At 37.7% G+C, this 21,648-nt stretch overlaps 1 protein-coding gene across 1 annotated transcript in view; it reads left to right on the top strand.

The window, feature by feature from the left end:
• ABI3BP (ABI family member 3 binding protein) overlaps positions 1-21,648 on the top strand; it is a 219,026-nt gene that overhangs the window by 195,308 nt on the left and 2,070 nt on the right. The window contains exons 62-66 of the mRNA XM_069472549.1: positions 3,041-3,250; positions 8,371-8,479; positions 19,378-19,457; positions 20,251-20,280; positions 20,908-21,069. Coding sequence (XP_069328650.1) covers positions 3,041-3,250; positions 8,371-8,479; positions 19,378-19,457; positions 20,251-20,280; positions 20,908-21,069 — 591 coding nt within the window. The remainder of the gene's footprint in view (positions 1-3,040; positions 3,251-8,370; positions 8,480-19,377; positions 19,458-20,250; positions 20,281-20,907; positions 21,070-21,648) is intronic.

Here is a 21,648-nt window from a genome sequence, read left to right as displayed (position 1 = left end):
TCAGAATAATGCTGAACTCTCCTCTTCAATTTTCTGGAAGAGTTTGTTTAAATTGGTATTGCTTCTTCCCTAAATGTTTAGTATATCTACTAGTGAAGCCATCTGAACCTCACAGTCTCTTTGTGGGAAGGTTTTTACATATAAATTCACTTTCTTTTATAGATACAGGGCTATTCAGAATATTAATATTTTTTCCTTCCTTAATGAGGTTTGGTAGTTTGTGTCTTTCAAGATATAGTCTATCTCATCTATGTTGTCAAATTTATTGGCATCCAGTTGTTCATAATATTCCTTTATTTTAATACCTGTAGAATCTATATTGATGTCACCTCTCTCATCCCTGATTTTACTTGTGTCTTTTTTTTCTCCGTTGCTTAATCAGTCTGTCTGTAAGTTTATCAGTTCCTTGGATCTGAAAAGGCCAACTTTTTTTTTCACTGATTTTTCTCTTGCTATATTTTCTGTATTCTATTTCATTTATTTTTACTTGGATCTTACTTCCTTCTGCTTAATTTAGGTTTAATTTGCTCTTCTAATTTTAGTCTCTTAAGGTAGAAGATGAGGTCTTTGATTTGAGACTTCTCTTTTTAAAAGAAACTCTGGCACCAAAGTTCTCAATCCCTGGGTGGGCTCAAACCACCAACCTTTTTATTAACACAGCAGACTTACTGATAGCACCATGGAGACAAAGGTCTGTCTTTTTTAATATGACATTTAGTGCTATGGATTTCCCCTAGTTATTACTTAATCAGCACCCCAAATTTTTTAATATGTTATGTCTTCATTTTTATTCTGTTTAACATACTTTTAAATTTCCCTTTTAATTTCTGCATTGACCCATTGATTACTTAGAAGTGTATTATTTATGAATAAATAAATATTTAATTTCTAAATATTTGAAGATTTCTCAGAGATCAATCTCTTGTTGATTTTTAATTTGACTCCATCGTGGCCTGATACTCTGTATGACTTGAATCCTTTTAAATTTGCTGAGACTCTTTTATGGTCTAGTACGTGGTCTATCTTGGTACATGTTCGGTGTGTACTTGAACAAGTATATTCTCCTACTCTTAAATGAAGAGTTGAATTAACTTGCTAGGGCTGCCATGAGAAAATACCACAGACTTGGTGGCTTAAAAAGTAGAAATTTATTTTCTCACAGTTCTGGAAGCAAGAAGTCTGAGATCGGCAGGTTTGGTTTTTCCTGAGGCCTCAGCCCGCCACCTTCTCGCTGTGTCCTCTGTGCCTTTTTCTCTGTGTCCGCACATCTCTGTTGTCTTCCTCTTCTTTTAAGGACACAGTCAGACTGGGTTAGGAATCTACCCTTAGGACCTCATTTAGCCTCGATAACTTCTTTAAATCCCTGTCTCCAAATACAGTCACACTGGACGTTAGGGCTTCAACACATGGATTTTAGAGGAACACAAATCAATCCATAACAATTAGGTCTAGTTGCTGTCTGTATTGTGGAGTTCTTCTGTATCCCTACTGACATTATGTCTACTCAATCTATCAATTATTGAGAAAGTAGTATTGAAATCTCTGACTATAATTGTGGATGTATTTCTACTTGCAGTTCTGTCAGTTTTTGCTTCATGTACTTTAAAGGTCTGTATTCTGGTACAGACCTAAATTACTTAGAATTGTAATAAATTCCTCATTGATACTTGTTATTGGCATCATATAGTTGGGTGCTACTTTTTTATCCAATCTAACAATTTCTGCATTTTATTTTGGGTGTATGGAACCTTATATTTAATATGGTTATTGATTGGTTTAAATCTTCATCTTGCTCTTTGTTTTCTGTTTGTCCCATCTAGTCTTTTTCCCTCTTTTCTCCTTTTCCAGCCTTTTCTGGGTTGAGTACTTTATGATTCCATTTTACCTTTGTTGTTGTCTTATTAGCTATAGCTCTTTATTATTTTAAAGATTGCTTTGGAGTTACAGTATGTATCTTTAACTTATCACAGTCTACCTTCCAGTGATGATATATAACTTCGCCTACAGTATGTGAGAACCTTACACTAGCAGAGCTGCTTTTCTCTCGGCCTCTGGGCTATTGTTATCATACATTTTACTTTTACATGTTATTTTTATTTTAAACAGTAAAATATTACTTAGAAATAATAAAGAAAATACTGTGTACATTTACCTATATTCCAATGCTTTTCATCCCTTTGTGTGGACCCGTATTTCCATCTGGTATCATTTTCCTTCTACTTAAAAGACTTCCTTTGGTATTTGTTATAGTGAGGGTCTGCTGGTAATGAATTCTTGCAGGTTTTGTATACCTAAAAAATAATATTTTGCTTTTGTTTTTTAAAAAGATATTCTTACTACTCATTGAATTGTAAATGATGCTTTTTCTTTCCGTATTCGAAGATGTTCCTCCACTGCCTCTTATTTGCATTCTGTCCAGTGAGAAATCTCCCACGATCTTTACCGCTGTTGGTCTGTACGTTGTCTTTTTTTCTCTGTCTCCTTTAAGGATTTTCTCTTTATCACTGGTTTTGAGAAACTTGATTATGATTAACATCATTTTCTTCCTGTTTGTTGTGCTTAGATTTCTCTGAGCTTTTTGGATCTCAGAGAGAGCCAAAAAATATATTTTTCATTTTTAAAATATTGTTAAATTTTGTTCTGGGGTGTGCAGTAAAATTACTTGAAACCACTTGGTCCTTTTGAGTCTGGCTTTTAAGGTTTATTAGGTAGGACCAGAATTGTGTTTAGCAAAGGACTAACTATTCCCCACCTGTGAGGTAAGACCCACTGCCCCATAAATTATGAGATTTAAAAAGGGACCAAATTACTTTTGATTATTAGCATAAGCTAAACCTATTTAGTAAGTAAATCAACATCATCCTTGTCATGTTATCTCAGAGGCAAGATTTTGGATTTTCCAGGTTTGAACCATTCACAACACTGCCTTCAACTACCTGCTTATATGAGACCAGGTGTCCTTAAGCAAATAATTATATTTATGAGCTCACTTCCATCTTCTTCACAAAATTGTTAAACGTCAGAGTCCTGTCTCTCGTAGGTCCTCATGTGCGATACATCCAAAAGCCTGACGACAGTCCCTGCTCCATTACTGACTCCGTCAAGCGGTTCCCCAAAGAGGAGGCCACAGATGGGAATGCCACCAGCCCACCACAGAACCCACCCACCAACCTCACTGTGGTCACCGTGGAAGGGTGCCCCTCGTTTGTCATCTTGGACTGGGAAAAGCCGCTAAATGACACTGTCACTGGTAAGATCATGGCACAAGGACTGTTAATACTGTGGGAAGCATTGATAACGTGATGCATTGGGAATAGGGTACCTTGTGTCAGCTGTGACACGTGAAGCATATCTGAGGAGGAGCAAGTCCCAGCAGAGTTCTGCTGTCCTTGTAGCACATTACTGTCCAAAATGTCATAATATGGGGAAAAAACATCTTTGCCCTTGTTATGGGCTCACACTTAATTTAGCGTATCTCTTTAAGCTGCATTTCTTACATCTCCTCTCAGAATTCTCTTTCACAATATGAAGACATAGCTAGACTTTTCATTACCAAGAAAAATTACAGAAAATCCATAAGGAATTGCCATTGCTAACGATATTTAAACTAGTTTTCCTTTTACCAACCCAATTTCCAAATTGACCTAGAACTTTGAAGCGGGTTAAAGTTATTTCAACTGTTTTAGGAGAAATAAAAACAAAAATTCTATTCCTGGTCATCTCAAAAAATTTTGATTCTGCCACCATCTACCCAATTCCTCTAAAAATGACCATGAAAAATAAGAAACCCTGAGTCACTCTTTGAATTTGTTAGGACAATTTGGTTCTCCATAGTGAACAGGATAGTCAGACAAGAGGGGTCGGGGAAAGACTAACCTAAATCAGCTAGAAGATACAGCACATGGTCAATGTGAGTACATGAGGTTCCTGACAGTCAGGTCTCTGCCATGGAGCTGGTACAGGGAGACAAGGAATAGAGGGGCTGACTGACTAAAAGGCTGGCAGGAGTAGAGAGAAGCCGCACACAGGGCCAGGTGGGGAGTGGTGGGACTCGGGATCTGCCAAAATGTTTTCTGCTAAAAAAAAAAACAAAAAAACAAAAAACAAACAGCAGCAGCTATTTGTCCTCAGATGGAATCATTTGATCTGGGTAACTTCCAGTATAAGCAGTCTTTGTTTGCTTAGCTTGCTTTGTTTACCATTTTTTTCTTATGAATTTCCCTTTTTCATGCAAAGATAGCCCTTTTGTTTTGGTTTTTTTTATTTTAATTACAGTATCTCCCTCTGTCACCAAGGCTATAGCAAGGTGGTATGGTACTACTACAGCCTCAAACTCTTAGACTCTAGCAATCCTCCTGCCTCAGCCTTCTAAGTCACTGGGATTACAGCATGTGTCATTGCACCAGCCTAGTCTTTGTTTTGAGAAAGAAGCAACCCACTTCCCTATGGTTCCTGGGGATTTGCCTAGTCCTGCTTTTTATGTGGGACTACCGTCTCAGTATCTAAAAATCAATCTCCAAGTATCAATTATCTACATGTATTAAAACATCCAAAACTCTCCATCCACATACTATGTTAATAAGGAGTTCCTGTGATAGTTTGAGGCTTAGTTCTCATAAAATCAAATGTTCTATAAAATTTCATTTGCCTTAAATGTGGGACATCAAGTTAGAATTGGTTCATCTAATACATATCCAGTTGGATATGTCAATAATATTTGATTTAACTTTCCAAAGCTGAAGGGTTTTCCTTTTTGATTTTATAAATTTTTAATTTCAAAGAATCGTGGATAAGAGTATACTTTAACCAATTGATTTTGTAATGTTGTTACTAAATGTTAATGGTTTGCATAGGATCTTTCACAAGATACAGGGGACTTACAATAACAATTTTTATGGATGAGGATCATATCTCTTTAGCTATAATGTTTCCTAAATAGAAGTAAGTTCATATTTAACCATTGCTCATATCCATATTTAAACATTGGATGATTTGCCCTAATATTCTGTTTCAATTTTTTTTTCCATTTCGTTTTAGTGTTTCATTATGTATCACTTGATTTCAAATGTCATTGTTTATAAACTAGCACCTCAGATAATACAGGGATTAATTCTCATATCACTGGAACTGGTTTTGCAAGAAGGTATTGAGAAATAACAAAAAGAGTGAATCGTATTCTTCATTTCCCCTGAGTTAGCTGGTGTGAGTAATCTTTCTTTGAGTTGATGGGCACATATGCAGCTCCAGTGAATACATCCAAATTCAGCTGCTTTTACATGTCCCTTGTACACTGAAGTTGAAATAGGTGCACCTGAAAATTGGCCATAGCCTGGGTCCTTGGACAACTTTAAGTTAGTTATAAGTCATTGCAGTGAGATAGTCCAAGAGCCTCCTGGCACAGATTTAAATCCCAGGCCTGCTTTGTTCTAGATGTGCAACTTGGATATATAATTGGCCTTGTTGAGCCTTAGTTTCCTGATCTGTAATAATAATTCCCATTGTTATCAATTTATCCTGAGGATAAAAGTATTTGAATATGCAGCATAAATTAGAAATTGTTAAATTAATGTTTGTCAGTAGCAGCAATGATAGAAGTAATTTTTATAATGTGGTGAATTTATGAAAAGGCATTATTAACACTTCAAAGCATCAAAAATGAAAGATACATTTACAAAGCATAAGACAAACATATTTGCAAAAGCTAGAATTCAGAGAGAAATTCTAAATGTCTTTTTTTTTTTTTTTTTTTTTTGAGACAGAGTCTCACTCTGTTGCCCAGGCTAGAGTGAGTGCCGTGGCGTCAGCCTAGCTCACAGCAACCTCAAACTCCTGAGCTGAAGCGATCCTCCTGCCTCAGCCTCCCGAGTAGCTGGGACTACAGGCATGCACCACCATGCCCGGCTAATTTTTTTCTATATATTTTTAGCTGTCCATATAATTTCTTTCTATTTTTAGTAGAGATGGGGTCTCGCTTTTGCTCAGGCTGGTCTCGAACTCCTGAGCTCAAACGATCCGCCCACCTCGGCCTCCCAGAGTGCTAGGATTACAGGCGTGAGCCACCGCGCCCGGCCTAAATGTCTTTTTAATTATGAAGGAAGCTTCTAGATCCATTTTGAAAACTCTGATCTTTCAGGAAAAAAATATTATTAAATCAACTATTAAAACTTGAATCAAATGAAAAAGAAAACGTACAATAGAATTTTTAAGTACTAAAAGTCTGGCTTAGTATCAAATAGGATATCATTACAGTCGATGAGGAATGTACCAAGCCAAAGATGGTTTTTGAATGTGGTTGCTTTAGTCCATAACCAATTAGAGTGTCATATAAACTGTTTTTTTGGTGACTCAGCTGCACTTGAATCTTTCCAATTGGAATCTTAAAATTTTTGTGATGCTATTTTCAGAATACAACTAAGGGATGATAAAGGATTATAAAAGCAACAGTAATAATAGGTACCACCTGTTGAGCAAAATACATTATTAGGAACTTCCCATGTGTTCCTAATTTAACCCCCACAAGAAAAACACTATGAGGATATATTATTGGCATTTTACAAATGGGAAGAATTGAGACCAAGTTCTAGGCAAGTGGCTTGTTTTGTCTCTTTGTTATACCATGCAGTTTCCATTTTTTAAAAAATCAGTTTTACTTACATTTTAATTACTTCCACTTTTTTTTTTTTTTTTTTTTTTTTTTGAACAAACATCCCTTTACAGCAGAGGAAAAGATCCAAAATGGACACATTTGAATTTAGGGTCCTCTCACTGTACCTCCCTCCCTTTCCACCCCGTTAGAATAGACAGCCAGTGGAGAGATGGGTTGGGATCAAAAAAGCCTGAATGAGGGTACAAAATATCAGTCATTAGTCCTTTAATAGCTGCACTGGGTATGCAGATATAATGGCCACTGTCTTCCAGCTTAATTTTGAATTTTTGGAAAGATAACCATATAAAATTATTCAGAAAAAGTCATCTTCTTTTTGGAGTTTTAAAATATATTATTAAGAATCCTCCCTAGGCCAGGTGCAGTGGGTCACGCCTGTAATCCGAGCACTTTGGGAGGCTAAGGCAGGAAGACTGCTTGAGGCCAGAAGTTTAAGACCAGCCTGAGCAATATAGTGAGACCCTGACTCTACCAAAAACAGAAAAATAAGCCAGGCATGGTGGCATGCGCCTGTAGTCCCAGATACTCAGGAGACTGAGGCAGGAGGATCACTTGAGCCCAGGAGTTTGAGGTTGCAGTGAGCTATGATGATGCCACTGCATTCTAGCCCAGGCAACAGAACGAGATCCTGTTGAAAAAAAAAAAAACCTCCTAAATATAAATTGGTGATTTTTAGGTCTACCCGAGTTATTCTACTTTTAGTTTTATTGCAGATATTTAGCTTTATACCTTTGGTCTCAGTGCTCATCTCAGAAATCCCCAGTATAACTTGCCAGCTCTTTTGCAGCCTTTCTACCTTATCTGATGCCCAGAATTTGTGTGTTTCTTCATATTAATGGAGCTGATTTTGAGTGGGACTTTGTCATTGCTTGTCTGTTTTTTGTTTGTTTTTTTAGTCCTCTATATTGTCTTGTCACATGCATTAAGCTAAATCCCAACTGAGAGCAGGGAAAACCATTTAACAAATGTATAAATTGTATTCTCTTCTTCTGCATGTCCTCTTTTGACGAGCCCTGCAAGTTCATAAAACATGCCTTTGAGTGAAATTCACGCAGACCTCTATGCAAACTTTAAGGACATGACTTTTTTAATACAAAGAAAATGATCAAGGGAGCATAACTTATATAAGCTGTAGGTATAAAACCCCACTAATTTTATAGTTTAAAATAATGAACCACAGTTGAGTATAGTTTATATGATTAACTCTTATTTGCTGCTATGATTTTGAACTCAAAGAAGTTTTTGCAACAGTACCGCATGTTCAGTGGCCTTTTCCCCAACTCTACTGTAAAGCTTGTAAAGTAGAAAACATGGCTTCTCAAGCACCACCCCTCATACAGTGCTTTCCCCAGACTGGGCTTTCCCACCGTGGCCGGCTACCTGACCTACCTAACAAAATCAAAGGTCACGCACCCAGAGCAACCACAGGAGCGTCATTGGTCTTTACCAGTTACCAGGCCTTCCTCCGCTCTGGTAAAAGGAAAGCAGAAATTGTCAATGAGCAAATCCCAAAATGCTTCTGGGACCTTCGTCATCTGCTGACCATCCCTATCTGGAAATTGCTAGTGTATAATATTAATATGCCTCAAGAACTGCAACCTCAATTGCTCACTTTTATAAGAATGGTTTTATTATGCTATTAGCTTCAAGAGCAATTACATCAGAGAGAGAAAGACAAGTATCTATTGGCTTTTTTCGTTTTTCAGAATATGAAGTTATATCCAGAGAAAATGGGTCATTCAGTGGGAAGAACAAGTCCATTCAAATTACAAATCAAACCTTCTCCACGGTAGAAAATCTGAAACCAAACACAAGGTAAGCCACCAGTGCTATTCCTGGTACACTCGGAGTGTGCAAAAGACATAACCACAACAAAGAAATGAAATTATTTCATCTTCTCTGTCTTGAAGGGGGGTATAGCCTGCATCTCACTCTGGCTTTCTGTATGTGGCAGTAGATACCTATGGAGTCAGGTTTAGCAAATATGCATGTTACTGAAAGGGGGAAAAAAAGGGCGACAAGATGGTTTTGTAAGTTAACAGTATAGCAACATAAAAAAAATAGAGGGCCATTGATACCAAATGTTTATGTTAAACACCAAAATTTAGAGAAGGAAAAGTCTGTTGACCAGAGACAACTAGAGTGTACATGATGTAAACTAGATTTGAAGCACCGAAAAATTTGGCTGTCATGCAAAGTGGAGGACAAGGACATGAAAGTCACATGACAAAATGTCAGTGAAAGTTTTTAATAGTTAATACTTAAAATAACTACGAGTCCAAGTCATGCAATTCTTTGCTTTTGGAACCCTTTATTACAAATGACAAAGGAGTTTGACAATAGAGCTACATATTTTTAACATTACTCTATAATAAACAACTTTTCCAAGTATCCCTTATTACACACTGACACCAGGTTGCTCATATTGCTGTACAGTTTCATAATTCCTTTCTAAATCTAAAGTACACAATATTTTATCAGTTCATTATATTACTGATATAAAAATGAGGGCTTAGATATTTCTAGAAATGTAGTAGGAAAGTTCCAAAAAGAGAATGCCTTTTTCTCATCAGTTTCACATTGTCATAATTGATTGAATGGAATTGGGTTATTGATAGTGACACTCAAAAGAGCCTATTTTGGCTCTGACAGTAGGGAGACTTTTCTAATCTTTTTATGGAAAAGGAAGCATCTAATTCATTATAGATGGTTTGCTATATATAAACTTTAGTCTTATACTGCAAAAACAACACTTCTTCCACAAGTGGTTTTTATTTTCTTTAAACATATAACATGGAAAATTTTACAACTCCTAATTTTCTTAATATATTCAAAGTAGCCAAAATAAGCACGAATTTCCATAAAAGCCCGTTTGATGATCTTTGTTCTGTTTCCTTAGCAAGATTGAGAGGGAAATAAAGCCGATTTTTACCATAAAATATTTTAAGGAAAAGAGAAAAGGTCATTTAATTTAGACTTTTTAATAGGGGGATTCGTGCTTATAAAACTTTGTTTTTCTCTTCAGTTTCCTGCTTTTTATTTAATAAATAATTCCATTTAATAAAAAGTGACCTGTGTAGTATAAATACATTGATTGAAAGGCATCCAATTTCTAAATGTTCATTGTGTTCCTTTGCTGAATTGATCTGTCCTCAGATCTGAATGTAGAACCCAGTTATTTCAGTGACATTTTAAACCCAATTTCTTTGTAAAAGGTTTGCATTTTCATTCAGCTAACATCTATCAAGTGCCAACAATGTGCTCAGTGGTATTCTTGGTGGTGTGGCATGAATAAATGTTTATTTGTCTGTGAGCTTGGGGCTAGAGGGGAAGCAGTTAATAACCAGGTACTCTACACAAAGTGACCAGGCTCTGACAGAAGTATGCCTAAGGTGCCATGGGAGCCCAGAGTGTGTGACACTCCAAGTTTGGGGAAATGAGGAAAATCTTCCTGGAGAAGGTGACACCTGGGCTGAGGATGGGTAGGAAGGAGCTATCCAGATGGTTGAGGTAGAGGGAGGGAATGTCAGGGAGAATAGCACATGTCAGGTGCCATGGTTGTGTGCCATGAACAATAGGCTATTTCCCCCAGTGCAAGTGGTGACAAGTGACTGGAGGCAGAAGCAGCAAAGAAAGGGAGAAGCCAGGTTGAAAAGGGCCTTGTAAGCCAGATCAGGAGATGGATAGACCCTGAAGGGTGGTCACCGGGGAGTGACTTGCTCTAATTTTCATTATAGTTTTCATTGTGACTTTCATTTAGTTTTTGTTAATGTCTTGGCAAGAGTGCCATTGGGCATCTGACCTAATTGGTAAAGTAGGTGGGGAAGAGAAAAGGACCATTGGACTGAGCTGCATTTCATTCTGTAATCACAGGTCATGGGGTTTATATGTAGCTTCTAGTTGTAATCATTTTAGGACTTACCTTGACTATTTCTGGAGTTTGCCTCAGACTAGAAGACAGTATGACTGTCCTTATCCCATCCTGTGTGTGTGTCTTGCTTTTCTCTCCTGTCCTCCATCAGTGGGCCTTCCACTGGAGGACCCCTAAATCCTATCCTTACCTCATGACTAGCAAAGCCTAAAGGAGGCCCTTTGGGGAAAAGCAATATTACATCAAGTTTAGGGACCCCTGAAATCAGGATCACATGCCAGGTTTTACCACTGGCACTAGTTTGAGGCCATTCAATTTGTCTATGCGTGGCTTATTTAATGTTATTTTTAGAGTTTGGTATGATCTAATGAAAAATCCATTAGGATATCAAAATCATTGATTTTCACATATATGATTTAGCCAGAATTATACGGGTAGTCACTAATGGCTCATGATTTAGAAGTTGTCAATCAGTAGTTTGAAGTAAAGAACATGTTTCCATTTGGGAAAAAAATAATAATATACATGGGTGTAAAGGTGTCTGGTGAAAACTGTTTAGTCTTCAGTATGTGAAACCTTGTGCTGGTCAAGTAGTTCAGCAGATCCTGGTCCTCACTCAGCCTGTGACTGCATCCCACATCTCTCTTAACAGGGGTATGTCAGAAATGAATGTGTCTATTTAATGGGCAAAAAATGTTTTGAGCTGAAATATTAAAATTATATGTTGAAACTCCCATTAGACAAAATAATGAGTTAAGGAAGAATAAGGTGAAGTAAATTATTTCAATTAATTTGATATTTCTGAAGCCTGAAAGTATCTGGGAAAACAGAAGTAACACCCATGAAGTAATTGTAGAGCACAAAAGAGCATACTCAGCATAGGACTTATACCCAAGTTCTGTGAGTTAGAAGGAGGGGAAGCTTCATGGAATATTTGAGACTAGAACTTGATGGTAAAGAATAAGATGGAAGGGGCAAGCTGGCAAGAAAAGGAAAAGCAACCACAGTATTGTTCTTTCTAAACAAATCCATGTGCATGATTTAGGTGAAATATAGTACGAGTAGTCTTCAAAGTTACTACTGACAGCAATGCTACAGCCAGAATAATAAAGTTACAAGTTCCCCAATTTAGGTTTGTTGGCTTTTTCGATGCAAGCTTTTTTCATACTATCTTAAGTTGTCAAGGCATTGTACTTCCATTGTATCTCTTCTACCCCAACCATGATTCAAGATTAATGCTAATAAAAGACGTACTATAAAATAAAGAGGAAGTATATTCAGGAGGCAGCCACCAAGTGTCTTTTATTAGCTTAAAGAATAACCCTAGTTATATTTCAATGCTTGGGGGAAATTTTGAATCAAGATATATGGTAAAACTGAATTTCTAAAATAGGCAAACTTTGAATTATAGCTGTTAAAATTCCCCCATGAGGTTCAGAATTTCATACTTGAATAACTAGAAGAATATTACCTTCTGAAAGAATTACTGTAGCTGTGTTCCACTATGAGGAGATACATGTAAATCATTTATTTTAGTAGCATTTTCCATCACTTGTCCTGACTAAAAATCATGGTGTCTGAAATCAGATGAGAATTACTGGAAAATCTTTACATACGGACACAGGTGGAGTAGAGCTTGGTGTTAGAACATTTAACCCAGGAGAAACAAGGCAGAGATTAGAGATCTATAGAGCAGTTTTGGTTAGAAATTCTAAATGGTCTCACACTATTCCAGAAATAAAATGACAGCAGACGATGCTTCCCTTTCACAATGTATGCCAAACTTCTGCCTGTTTTTATGACTTAGCCAGGTTTTTATCTACTCTCCAGAAGCTCAAAAAATCGCCCACAGTAATGGACCATCCAGAAGCTATTTTGCCAATGGGAGAGTCTGGCTCCACACCTGGGTCAGATGTTCCTGTCTATAGGGAGCCACCGGGTTGCCCTGGGCCACCTGGGTGCAGCTCCAAAGGTGGCACGGGGTGGCCCTCACCCTGGGCAGCAGCTGCAGCGGGACTGTGGTCATATATATGGACAGGGAAGAGTCATATATGTGCCCAGGGAAGGCTCCCATTTGTGGGGAGCCATAACTGTCCAGTGAAGCAACAGAGATCTGTTAACACAAACTTCATCTCTTTCTTTAGAGGATCCCTCTCTCATGCCCTACTCCAAAAATAAAAAGAAAATGTAGCGATGTTGGTATCCACCTGAATCAGTACACACCTAAAGCCCATTTCACAAACATAATCTCCATTTATTTCTTATCTATGAAACATCTCCTGCCCTACAATTACTCAAGAACACCAATCCTCTATCTCTTTAGGCAATGTGTGGCTCTTACTGAGCTAAAGGAAAAATATTAAGAACAGCCTTTCCTATCTGGAGCAAAACACTTTGCAAAGACCACCATGATTACCTTTAGTTCTGTGAATAGAGGAACACATAAAGTATGTCTTAAACAATAAGTCTTATACCATAGCTTATAGGGACAGGAAGCATGAATTATCAATCTCTCAGTCTCTTCCAACTCTAAAATGATATTATAATCCTATGACAGCCAGAGCTATACTATACATGGAGTCAGTGAGAGAACTGGAACTGAAAATAAAACTAAAACCTAGGTCAGTTCCCTAACAAGTAGAATTGTCCTAGTAAACCACTTTTCTTTGAATCTCTGTCTGCATTGTGTAATTTCTTTTCAGATGAACTATTTTTGGCACACGTTTTGATAATCCTTTGATGGTCTGGGTTCTTCATCATGAATTGGTTGGGCAATGTGGATGGATATATAATCTGCACATAATAAAACCCCTTTAATTACCACTCCTCTCTTCTAATGAGCCCATTTCTCTCCTCACTTTACTGAAAAATGGAAGAAAAATGGAAGAATCCACTGTGTCTGCCAGACCTACATGTGGTCTAACAATTTCCTATGGAAAGTGTACTCTGGTAATTAAGATAAATCCAATTCACTTAATCTGCTTAAGTACTTTTACTGAACTCTGTGGTTTGGGACGATTTTAGAGAATGGTTCTTCCTCTAAGACTAAAACGTACTAAAGTGTCCCATAGCTCTGAGGTTTCTAACCCATAGGTGGCTGACTGGTACCGTTTGTGGCCTGTTAAAAACCAGGCTGCACAGCAGGAGGTGAGTGGCAGGCAGGCAAGCAAAGCTTCATCTGTATTTACAGCCACCCCCCATTGCTGGCATCACCACATAAGCTCTGCCTCCTGTCAGATCAGTGGTGGTGTTAGATTCTCAAAGGAGCGTGAACCCTACTGTAAACTGCGCACGTGAGGGATCTAGGTTGCACACTCCTTATGAGAATCTAATGCCTGATGATCTGAGGGGGAGCTGAGGCGGTGATGCTAGTGCTGGGGAGCAGCCACAAATACACATTATCGTTCATTAGCAGAGAGGTTTGACTGCACAATAAATGTAATGCACTTGAATCATCCCAAAACCAGCACCCCCACCCTGGTCCATGGAAAAGTTGTCTTCCATGAAACCATCCCTGGAGCCAAAAAGGTTGGGGACCGCTGTTACACATGTGCCAACAATGATAGTTTGGGACTGTTGTTTATGATGTTTGATTCAATAAAATGTTGGCACTGATGGATAGTTGGAATAAAGGCAGTAACTGCTTGTAAACTGTAAATCTGGCCAAAGCAGGCATGTGGAATATATACCCTTTTCATAGTGTTTCTGTGAAATTCTGGTCTCTGCAGATTCTGTGTTAGCTTTTCAACATCTCTTCTCGTGGGCTTTGTAGAAAAGAGTAAAATAAGCTGCCAAAGCATCAGGCATTTTATTTAGTTTTATTGTAGGTGTGAACAGCAGAAGAGCAATTTCTTCCTTGTTAAAGAAGTTGATTGCTCAGTTTAGCAATTTTTTCATTGGGCAAAAGAATGGCACTCTTCTAACTCCGCTTGTCTATGAAGAGAACAAATCTTCCTCTAACATCACCACATACTTTTTATTACATTTTCTTTGAGTTTCTTGTTATCTAAGGAGGAAGTAGGAGAAAGTCATAGCAGAACTACAAAATTAGAGGTGTAGCCCAACTCCAGAATTTCTGTGTCCCCGACAAAAACGGGACAAAAGAAACATCACGTAGGACAACATGGACTGCTAGTTCATGATCCCCTGACTGCTGATTCCCTGACCTTCTCTTTTCTGTCCCTGATTTAAGTTTGTTGTGTCCTCTAAGTGTCCCTTCTGTTCTGCCCTCTCGTTCCTTTCCTTGTCTTTATTCCCAGAGCTGCACAGTAACTTTGCATGTGGCAGGTATCTAGAAATGTTTACCATGACCCTTCAATGTCCTTGGAGGTGAGCTCACCCAAATTGATTGATGAGATTTCCCTTTCCTTCTTTGAGTGGCCAACTTTTTTCTTATTCCACTTTTTCATTTCTCTTCCTCTGACGGATACCCCATCTGAATGGGACTCAAATATTTCAAGACTACTCTAGGGATAAAAATCAGCTAGCCAAACAACTCAAACCTGTAGCTACAGGGTGGCCTTCTATATAAAAAGGAGTTTGCTTGGCATTTATTGGTTTTTTGTTAGAGTGAAAACCATTTATTTTAACCAGTAGGGAGCATGTAACTAAAAAGTCTACCAAATTGTGAAAGTGATGATTTAGCTCTATATTATAGGCTGAAACAGAGGGAAAAAAAGGTAACAGAGAACAACAAAAGCGGGAGGGAAGGACAGGAAGAAGTGTCAGCCCTAACCAGACCTAAAGGTTAACCTTGAAGGTATTACCACCTCTCCCACTGTGGAAGAAATCAGTCCCAGGCTAGATCCTGCAGGTGGGTTGGAGGATCCCATTCTCTGACTCAAGCAATCCTCTTGCCTCAGCCTCCTGAGTGGCTGGGACAACGGGTGTGTGCCACCATGCCTGGCTAATTTTTAATTTTTTTTTTTTTTTTTTTTTTTTTTTGCGTGCTGGGTTCTCACTTTCATGCCCAGGCTGATCTTGAACTCCTGGCCTCAAGTTATCTTCTCTTCTAGGCCTCCCAAAGTGCTAGGATTATAGGCATGAACCACTGTGCCTGGCCAATCCTTAACTCTATTATGCCACTCCTCTGGGATAATGCTTTAGAGCTTCCTAGACTCTTCAATGAAATCTTATGTAATTTTTTTTTTCTTAGCCTCTGGAACTAAGATGATAGGTAGAAAGATTTACTTATTAAGGTTTCAATCCCCCCAGTAACCCATTGGATATGCCCTTATAACCTTCACAAGCAAAAAGCAAGTATGTGGACATGAAAGAGTTCTGCTTTGAGAGTTCTACAGCAGTTTTTGTCAAATTCCACAATAAGAGAAATTCCTCTTTAAAAAAATTGTCTAGAGATATAATACTAGTGAATATTTATAATCCTTATGTGTCAGGCACCTTGCTTTTACATGTTATCTCCTTTAATCCTTGCAAAAACCCCACAAGCACTTTTATATCCTTGTGAGGTTATAATTACTGTAATTAATAGTATCCTTACAAATAACATTATCCTCATTTTTATACATGAGGAAATTGAGGCTCAGAGAGGTTAAGTAACTTACCTTACAGTCACACATTAGTGAGTTGTCAACACATCTTTCTGGTTCTAGAACTCATGTTCTTTTTTTTTTTTTTTTTTTTTTGAGACAGAGTCTCGCTTTGTTGCCTGGGCTAGAGTGAGTGCCGTGGCGTCAGCCTAGCTCACAGCAACCTCAAACTCCTGGGTTTAAACGATCCTACTGCCTCAGCCTCCCGAGTAGGTGGGACTACAGGCATGTGCCACCATGCCCAGCTAATTTTTTCTATATATTTTTTTAGTTGTTTGGCTAATTTCTATTTTTAGTAGAGATGGGGTCTCGCTCTTGCTCAGGCTGGTCTCGAACTCCTGACCTCGAGCAATCCACCCGCCTCGGCCTCCCAGAAGTGCTAGGATTACAGGCGTGAGCCACCACACCCAGCCTTAGAACCTAGGTTCTTAACCACTAGATCATGCTGCCTCCTGGTAGGCACGTGCGGGAAAGATTGCTTTTGTTGGGATCCACACCTATCCCTGGTAGAACCAGGCACAACGTGCTGCAGGGGGTGTTACTTACCTTGTTCTAGATGGGGCCAAAAGGCCTGGCTGAAGTTGTCTCCTGGACTGTACTCATTTAGATACAGTTTTGATGTAATAGGTCTTATAAATGGCTTTTTAAATTTAATTTTCAACAGAAATATATGTACATGGTTTTAAAACTGAAATACCACAAAAGCAGCTCCTCCCTATTCCTAAATTTGGTTTCCCAGAGGCAAACTTTTTAAAAATTATTTTAGCTATTTCTCTGTCAATCAATTCCCTATTTCCAGGCTGTCCATTTCTCAAAATGGTCAAATACTCCAGTCATCTCTTTGTTCTCTGTATTTTTTTTTTTTTTTCATGGCAACAATTCCGCTTCTGGAATTCCTTACCACAGTCTTTTGCCTCTCTGTTGAATCTCCTAATTCCTGCATCCCGTGTCGTCGTCTTTCTTTCTTTATTCCCTCGCTTTGTGGCATTTCGTAAGAAATACATCTTGAGAAAAAGTTATGGAACACAGTATTTTCGAGTCGTTACATGTTTTAAAGTGTCTTTTGATACTGTTGTTTAGCTGAATATAGATTTTTGGGTAAGATGAAGACTTCTGAAGGCACTGTACCATTGTTTTCTAACTTTCAGTGTCATTGTTAGGTATCATTCTGATTCTAGATCCTTTGAATGGGACCTATTATTTTCTTCCCAAAAGTTTTTTGGACTTGCCTTTATACCCCAGTACTCTGAAATTTTGCAATTCATGTACTTAGTCCTTTTCCTCTTTTTTCATTTTGCTGGGCACAGAGTAGGTCTTTCCAATCTGGTAACTCATGTCTTTCAGTTCTGGGACATTTTTCACACAATTTCTGGTATAATTTTCTATCCTCCTTTCCCCCTGCTCTGTCTTCTAGAATTCCTACTAGCTTGGGTACTATGTTCTCTGGAATAATCCTCCAGTTTTCTTATTTTCTCTCATTTTTCATCTCTTTGACTTTGTTCTAGTGACTTGTGAAATGTTCTCAACTGTATCTTCCAAAATTTGCATTTGCCTCTTAGCACGAATTTAGTCTCTGGAAAATATTCCATGTGAAAACACCCCATGTATTTGTGATTTATTTAAATGACACAGGTGTTTTTATATTGACAATCTCTTATTGCAAATGATAATGGCACCTTTTATCAGTTCTGTTTAAAAAACGCTTTCATTTGTACTCTCTCATTAAAAATCCAATGAGGAAGGGTACATTAATCCCCATTTGCACAAAGTTTTGAAGTTTGGAAACACAAATACATAGTACAAGGGTTATGAGCCTCATTGTTCTCATCTGAAAGTTAGAATGATACTTAAGTCATTGGTTTATGTGTGTCATATCACTTTATATATGTAGAACGACTAATGCATCTGATACATACTAAGCACTCAAAAAGTGATTGCTATTGTTTTAACACCAGAACCTTCCTTATACTAGATTCTACCAGTGTTTTAATGCAATGCCTCAGTGATCAAGAAACTGACTCCTTGAGCTCTATAAAGTTTGTTTTTTTTCTCGCTCACTTGGTACCATCTCTGCCAAACTGATAACTGTCATCCTTTTGCTTTTCACTTGTTTATAAAGTATCTTTTGTGTGTTCTGCATTCTTAATTACAAACTTCTCAAAGGCGGAAATTATCTTCCAAAAGCCTTGTATAAATCTGGGACCCGTAATACTATCAGACAACAGGTTGGTTTTAAATTCAACTTTCACTGCTAAGCCTGCTGCTAAAAGGAAATCTTAACTTTAGGCAAACAGCAGCTTGCTTTACTGTTTGAATTTCTTAAAAGGATTTGCTCTGCTTACATGTTTTATGAATAAAATTTATCAAATACTATACAACAATTTCATAAATAATTCTTAAGGATAGAATCAAAGGTACTTATAATTCCAAGAGATCTGTTTTTTTTTTTTTTTAATAAAGGGTTAAAGGACTAGCTAATATGAATCTGGTTTATGGAGGGGGAGAAAAGTCACAGTATTTGTGTTCAGGCTCTTGAGGAAACACCTCCTTTTCTGAAGACATCATGCGTTGTCTGTGGATCACAGGAACCTAAGTTCCAGAAATAGGAATTATAACTAGGAAGTCCTTGCAAAGAACATTTTTATGTTTATCTGTTCCCATAGCTTAGTTTAGTAGTTCTCAAGTTTCAGTGGGCACGGAATTCACTTCAGAAACTTGTTATAAACTCTTTCCTGAACTCCCTCAAAAATTGATTCAATAGCTATGGTGGGGCAAGAAATCTGCATTTTAAATAAACTGCCACCCTATCATGTGATTCTGATATAGGCAGTTCAAACCCCACAATGAGGAAGATGGCCAAGTGCAAGGCTATACTCAGAGTTGGGATAATAGGGAATAAAAAGGAATCTTTCCAATTCTTGGCCCCAGGGAGTAGCTCAGACATTTGAAGGAAACTGAGGCTCCTTATTGCTGGAATTAGCCTGAATCCACCACATATTTTTTTTATGTCCATTCACAAAGAGCCCAGTTATCTGTACTAATATGGAGTTTCTGAAAGACAACCATCTTTTTTGTCAACTTGATGCTTATACAAAACATTAGACAAGCTGTTTAGAAAGTAACAGTAAGCGTTTTTCTTTCCTCAACCTGCTTTTATTAATAGAACATGTTATCATTCACTGTCATCATGATTTCAAAATAGAATCAGGAGGGATGTCAGTATAACAAGGGAAATGTTACTTCCTACCCCTCAAAAATATATTACAATTATTATTTTATTTCCTCCTACACAGCTATGAATTCCAGGTGAAACCCAAAAACCCACTTGGTGAAGGCCCGGTGAGCAACACAGTGGCATTTAGCACTGAATCAGGTAATCACATCAACAGTAATTCCCGACAAAGACGTGTAAAGAGCCACAATGGAGCAATGTTTTGCACATGGAGCTTTTTTGAAATGCAGCTAAACAGTGTACTCAAAGAGTTTCTGGAATTTCTAAAAAAAAAAAAAAAAAATCATGGGAAAAAAGCAAATTGAAGATATCCTTAAGGAAGCACTACTTACTTTTCCTCACTTACCTTGATGTCAGAAAAGTTAGACATATCAGCTAAAAAGAAAAAAACATAATCTATAGTCTTTCAAAAATCTAGTGAATGAATGCTCCCCTCTATGCCTAGAATCAAAATATCAGTGAGTACAGCCAGAAAGGGAACTCATATGACAGTTCTTTTATGATAGGCAGCTGTGAAATTTTCTAATTACATCTTGCAAGTGCCAATTTAACAAGATACATCCATACATACAGCATTATTATTTGCATTTTTATGCAAACTGCTGTTCATGGCATCTTAGTGATTTTATCATGAATAGTTTTTGTATGAAACTAAAAGGAGAAGCTTTTGAAATTGAAGTGAAGGCCGGAACACCATTAGAGGCTCCTAACTACTCAAACCACATCTAACAGATACAGCTGAATACCTACCTGGCAAGAGATTATTCAATCGAGAAAAATTTCCAAAACAAAACTTTCAAAGGCAGTCTTTAGGAAAAGTATACCATTTTATAAATAAGATTTCTTAACAGTCACAAGCACCCATCTTCACCATGCCACAGGAATGTTGGGACTTTACCTAATGATGTCTGACTTTTGTGTTATTTCTTCTCAGCGGACCCAAGAGTGAGCGAGCCAGTTTCTGGTAAGTACCTGTCTCAATAGGAACACAACTACATGCTTCTCTAAAGTGATTCAACTCAACAGGCATGGAAGAATTTGAACCATGATTTCACTTTTTTCCATTTAGTCTTTTTAGAATATCAATCAGGTGTGAATATTTACCTAATACACTGAATAATACTGAGAGTCTCTGATGTTCTGAAAAGAAATTAGACATTTTGAAACTTGCTTTTACTCGTGTACCAGGCCAGCTCAAATGTTCTGTTTAGTAAGTCAAGATATAACAACCTCATTTCCATCTTTAATAACAAGTCACATTAAAGCAGATGCTTAAATTTTGTAATATGCTGCAAAAAGAAACCTAAATTTGCTCTGAAGGACACTATCAACATCTAGCACTGCAGAAGCTACTCAACACCCTAAACCTACTGCTCCGTGATTTATCTCACTATTGACAGAAACTTATTCGGGGGTTTACTTGTTTAAACCTTCGCAGTATTTTTGGCTCCGATATTTAGCACTGGAAAAGGCCAAGTATCAGCAAGTTGACAATAAACTTTGCAAAACTGCCTTTTTAAAGCTTTTAGGACACCTCTTCAGTACCCAAGAATCAGATACTAAACTCAAACCATATGTTTTCCTTATGCAGCAGGAAGAGATGCCATCTGGACTGAAAGACCCTTTAATTCAGACTCTTACTCAGAATGTAAGGGCAAACAATATGTCAAAAGGACGTGGTATAAAAAATTTGTAGGAGTGCAGCTGTGCAACTCTCTCAGATACAAAATTTATTTGAGCGACTCCCTCACAGGTAAGCAGGCTACCTTCCAGCCCTGTTCTGAGCCTTTGACTTCAGGGTATGTTCTGCAGCATTCTCCTTTCCTATGGAGAGTTCCGGGCACTAAAGGGTGATATAAATACAAGTTTGCCCCTGAGCAACATGTTATTGAAACACTTATCCTAGAAAGCAAGGATTTAAGACATGCTATTAGAAGGTAAATAATAAAAATGCAATTTGAAACAGTGCCGCCATGGCAAACTTGAATGTACAGGTACTAAGCATGTTCAAGCTCAACTTTGTTACAATCACCCAAGGATAAAAAGCCTACTGATAATAAAAGGAGTGTATATAACAATAATCATGGAAGGAATATGTCATCTTTAAGATGTCAGAAGGGCTATAATCCCTTGCTCCATACCCAATACATTATAACTTTCTATATTCATTTATGCAGTAATAATTTTTAAAAATATTAAGTCTAGCCCCAACAGGTAGATATCTGTTTGGTCATTCAACAAATATTTTTATCTACTTTATGACAGACACTGTTCTAGGTGCTGGAGACAAAGCAGCAAAAAAGACACATTTCCTACTTTCATATAGCTTACT

Source organism: Eulemur rufifrons, chromosome 7 (assembly GCF_041146395.1).
Source record: "Eulemur rufifrons isolate Redbay chromosome 7, OSU_ERuf_1, whole genome shotgun sequence".
NCBI classification, from domain to species: Eukaryota; Metazoa; Chordata; class Mammalia; order Primates; family Lemuridae; genus Eulemur; species Eulemur rufifrons.
This window is presented reverse-complemented; position numbering and strand designations above follow the sequence as displayed.